Source organism: Physeter macrocephalus, chromosome 16 (assembly GCF_002837175.3).
Source record: "Physeter macrocephalus isolate SW-GA chromosome 16, ASM283717v5, whole genome shotgun sequence".
NCBI lineage: Eukaryota > Metazoa > Chordata > Mammalia > Artiodactyla > Physeteridae > Physeter > Physeter macrocephalus.
Window position 1 is genome coordinate 98169391 of NC_041229.1, and position 5159 is coordinate 98174549.

The following is a 5159-nucleotide window of genomic DNA, read 5'->3' on the forward strand; positions in this document are numbered from 1 at the left end:
TTCTTCTGCCTCAGTTATTCTGCTATTGGTCCCTTCTAGAGAATTTTTAATTTCATTTATTGTGTTGTTCATCACTGTTTGTTTGCTCTTTAGATCTTCTAGGTCCTTGTTAAACGTTTCTTGTATTTTCTCCATTCTATTTCTAAGATTTTGGATCATCTTTACTATCATTACTCTGAATTCTTTTTCAGGTAGACTGCCTATTTCCTCTTCATTTGTTGGGTCTGGTGGGCCTTTACTTTGCTCCTTTATCTACTTTGCTCCTTTATCTGCTGCACATTTCTCTGCCTTCTCATTTTGCTTAACTTACTGTGTTTGAGGTCTTCTTTTCGCAGACTGCAGGTTCATAGTTCCTGTTGTTTTGGGGGTTTACCCCCAATGGGTGTGGTTGGTTCAGTGGGTTGTGTAGGCTTCCTGGTGGAGGGGACTGGTGTCTGTGTTTTGGTGGATGAGGCTGGATCTTGTCTTTCTGGTGGGCAGGACTGTGTCCGGTGGTGTGTTTTGGGGTGTCTATGACCTTATTATGATTTTAAGCAGCCTGTGTGCTAATGGGTGGGGTTGTGTTCCTGTCTTTCTAGTTGTTTGCCATGGGGTGTCCAGCACTGGAGCTTGCTGGTTGTTGAGTGGAGCTGGGTCTTAGCATTGAGACGGAGATATCTGGGAGAACGCTCGCCAATTTATATTACATGGGGCCAGGCGGTCTCTGGTGGTCTAATGTCCTGAAGTCGGCTCTCTCACCTCAGAGGCTTGGGCGTGACAACCCACCGGAACACCAAGACCCTGTTAGCCACATGGCTCAGAAGAAAAGGGAGAAAAAAATGAAGGAAAGAAAGGAAAAAAATAGAATAAAAAAATAAAGTTATTAAAATAAGAAATTAAAAAATATTATTAAAATAAAAAGCTTTGAAAAGTAATTAAAAAAGAAGAGAGCAACCAAATCAATAAACAAATCCACCAATGATAACAAGCACTAAAAACTAAACTAAGATAAATATAAAAATTGGAAACTGGTTAGTCACATACAGGAAACCCCAAATCTACAGTTGCTCCCAAAGTCCACCACCTCAATTTTGGGATGATTTGTTGTCTATGCAGGTATTCCAGAGATGTAACATACATCAGGTTGACTGTGGAGATTTAATCAGCAGCTCCTGTGGCTGCATGCAGAAATTTCCTTTTCTCTTCTTTGTTCACACAGCTCCTGTGGTTCAGCTTTGGATTTGGCTCCACCTCTGCATGTAGGTCACCCTCTGCTGTCTGATTTTCGCCCACACAGGAGGGGGTTAAAGGAGCAGCTGATTAGGGGGCTCTGGCTCACTCAGGCCAGAGAGAGGGAGGGGCATGGAATGTGGAGTGAGCCTGTGGCGGCAGAGGCACGTTGCAACAGCCTGAGGTGTGCCGTGTGTTCTCCCAGGGAAGTTGTCCCTGCATCACGGGACCCTGGCAGTGGCAGGCTGCACAGGCTCCCGGGAGGGGAGGTGTGGAGAGTGACCTGTGCTCGCACACAGGCTCCTTGGTGGCTGCAGCAGCAGCATTAGCGTTTCATGCCCGTGTCTCTGGTGTCTGCACTGATAGCTGCCGCTCACACCTGTCTCTGAAGCTCGTTTAGGCGGTGCTCTGAATCTCCTCTCCTCGCGCACCCTGAAACAATGGTCTCTCTTGCCTCTTAGGCAGGTCCAGACTTTTTCCCAGACTCCCTCCCAGCTAGCTGTGGTGCACTAGCCCCCTTCAGGCTGTGTTCACGCAGCCAACCCCAGTCCTCTCCCTGGGATCTGATCTCCGAAGCCCAAGCTTCAGCTCCCAGCCCCAACCCGCCCTGGTGGGTGAGCAGACAAGCCTCTCGGGCTGGTGAGTGCTGGTCGGCACCGATCCTCTGTGCAGGAATCTACCTGCTTTGCCCTCTGCACCCCTATTGCTTTGCTCTCCTCCATGGCTCAGATGCTTCCTCCCAACCACCCCAAGTCTCCGCCAGTGAAGGGGCTTCCCAGTGTGTGGAAAGTTTTCCTCCTGCACAGCTCCCTCCCAGAGGTGCAAGTCCTGTCCCTTTTCTTTTGTCTCTGTTTTTTCTTTTTTTCTTTTGCCCTACCCAGGTATGTGGGGAGTTTCTTGCTTTTTGGGGAAGTCTGAGATCTTCTGCCAGCGTTCAGTAGGTGTTCTGTAGGAGTTGTTCCACATATAGATGTATTTCTGATGTGTCTGTGGGGAGGAAGGGGATCTCCATGTCTTACTCCTCCGCCATCTTGAAGGTCCTCCCAAACATAAAAGTTGAAAAATACTAGCAAGAAAAAATTTTCAGCAGCAGACTTGTGGACAGCCAGATACTTTTGGAGATGGAGCTGACAGGAATCAAGCTCCAAGATTTTCTCAAATGGAGAAAGCAAGCCGAGCTCGCAAGATGGCAGCTGCTGAGACCGTCCTGGGAGGGGGTCGCCCCCTTTTTTTTTTTTTTTTTTTTTGTGGTATGCGGGCCTCCCCACGCTGTGGCCTCTCCCGCTGCGGAGCACAGGCTCCGGACGCGCAGGCCCAGCGGCCACGGCCCACGGGCCCAGCCGCTCCGTGGCACGCAGGATCCTCCCAGACCGGGGCGCGAACCCGGCTCCCCTGCATCGGCAGGCGGACGCGCAACCACTGCGCCACCAGGGAAGCCCCGCCCCTTTTTAAAAAATGCCTTTCAATGCCCCGTTTCTTCTCCAGTTTTAGCCAGATAACTTACTGAGGATTCTCTCAGCATATTTTCACCGTGTGTATGTCTTCAAGTTCTCATTAAGAGAAAAATGGGGGGGAAGGAAGTAATTAATCTATTTCAGCATGGACGCACAAGAGGAAGAAGGAATAATAAGAGGAATAAGAGACCTTTCAAAGTAGTTTTCAAAGCAGAGAAAATCTTGAGAGTTTCCTCTGCCTCGTTGTATAAATGTGTCATTTAATTGTTTGAGATTGCAAGCTTCCTGAGAGTGAGAGCCATCTTTCTTCTTTCCTATGTCCTGAATTGCCTAGGTACATGGTAGGTACTTAATAAAACATTTGGTCAAAGCATTGAATTAAAATAAATCCTTACCTCCTTCTGACAAAAATGTTTGCCAATGGCAGGAAAACCGGAAGACAGAAACAAGCAAGCTGGTGAATCCCCATATATTATATTTGAACTACGTTTGATAGTGAGCTGTATTCTCAACAGCTTCCAGATTTTCACTTTGGTCTCAGATGTCAGAAATTTCAAAAAATGTGTGTAAAAATTCATGAAGCTGTGGGATTGAGTGGAACCATAAGGCCTGAAATAATTCAGAAGCTTGTCTAGTTCAGACAAGAAAATATCGTTGACATTCCTTAGAAAGGGAGAAATATTAATGGGACTGGCATTTCTGGGGAATAAAAGGAGAAAACAAGAGATTCAGGAGCAGAAGTTCACTTGAGAATTTCTAACATAAAGGCATGGTGAGAATGGGATAATGGTTAGTCATTAATATCTATAGATGGCTATTAATGCTGAAGATGGTAATTATTTTTTCAGTGTGGTTTCCTTGAAACAACATACTAGTTGGAATAAAATGATCTGGTTCTTGTTCTGAATCCATTTCTTACTGGATGGCTTCGCTAATTCACAACCTCTCTGAGCTTCAGTTTTCTCACTTGTAATATGGGGATCATAGAATTTTTGTGAGGTAGATTGAATCATAGAGTGGGATACTGAATGAATAAACATTTACTATATTAGCAAACAAATAAATAAATAAACCAGTCAGATATTATTTGTGAAAGAGTTCTATCAACAGGCAAGTGCTAAGTAAACATGAAGGACTGGTGTTATGATTGTGTTTGTTTTGTCACAGATCTCTTCTCTTAGATCCATCTTCTTTGAGTGGAATCCATGGTGAGTAAAAATAATGTAACCGAGTTAATTTTCACTGGTCTTTTCGAGGATCCAGAGGTGCAGAGAGTGTGCTTTGTGGTGTTTCTTCCCGTGTACTTGGCCACGGTGATAGGCAATGGCCTCATTGTTCTGACGGTCAAAGCCAGTAAGAGTCTGCATTCCCCCATGTACTTCTTCCTTAGCTACCTGTCCCTGGTGGAAATCAGCTATTCCTCTACTATTGTCCCTAAATTCATCACGGACTTACCAAGATTAGAACCATCTCACTGGAGGGTTGTCTGGCTCAGATATTCTTCTTTCACTTCTTTGGGGTCACTGAGATCCTCTTGCTTGTGGTAATGGCTTATGACCACTCTGTGGCCATCTGCAAACCCCTTCATTATATTAACATTATGAATCGTCACTGTGTCATGTATTAGTGGCTGGTTCCTGGCTTGGGGGCTTTTTTCATTCCATAATTCAGATTCTCATCACCATCCAATTGCCCTTCTGTGGTCCCAATGTGATTGACCACTACTTCTGTGATCTCCAGCCATTATTCAAGATTGCCTGCAGTGACACCTCTGTGGAGGGGGTTATTGTGTTGGTCAGTAGTGGCTTAATTGCTCTGTGCTCCTTCCTCATCTTGGTGACCTCCTACATTGTCATTCTGGTCAACTTGAGGAACCATTCAGCAGAGGGAAGACGCAAAGCCCTCTCCACCTGTGCTTCTCACATCACGGTGGTCACGTTGTTCTTTGGACCTGCCATCTTCTTCTACATGCGACCCTCCTCCACCTTCACTGAGGAAAAACTGGTGGCCGTGTTCTACACAGTGGTCACCCCCATGCTGAACCCCATCATCTACACACTCAGAAATGCAGAGATGAAAATCGCTATGAGGAGGTTGTGGGGCAAAAAGGAGAACTCAGGGGTGGAGTGAAAATGGGAAAGTGATTTTAAAAAGTGTGTCTGATTATTCTCTGTTCTTGAAATGGATTTTAATTTTAGTGGGACATTCAAGAATGGCAGAAACAAATGTAAAGACTTAATGTTACTGCTACTGTGATTCTCCTTAGTAACCAAAGACTCCCCACTAATCTGGTGTAATGATCAAAGGACAGAGGTCAGATTGGTTTCATGATATCCAACAATATCATGAGATTAGGAAATATTAAGACTTAAGCTAGGGCTTCCCTGGTGGCGCAGTGGTTGCGCGTCCGCCTGCCAATGCAGGGGAACCGGGTTCGCGCCCCGGTCTGGGAGGATCCCACATGCCGCGGAGCGGCTGGGCCCGTGAGCCATGGCC

At 46.0% G+C, this 5159-nt stretch overlaps 1 protein-coding gene across 1 annotated transcript; it reads left to right on the forward strand.

Moving 5' to 3' along the window:
• Positions 1-3868: 3868 nt before the first annotated feature.
• On the forward strand, positions 3869-4793 carry LOC102993045 (olfactory receptor 4B1-like). The gene is given in 3 exon segments (XM_024133274.1): positions 3869-4112; positions 4115-4273; positions 4276-4793. Coding segments are annotated over 3 exon segments (921 nt in total).
• Positions 4794-5159: the final 366 nt, after the last annotated feature.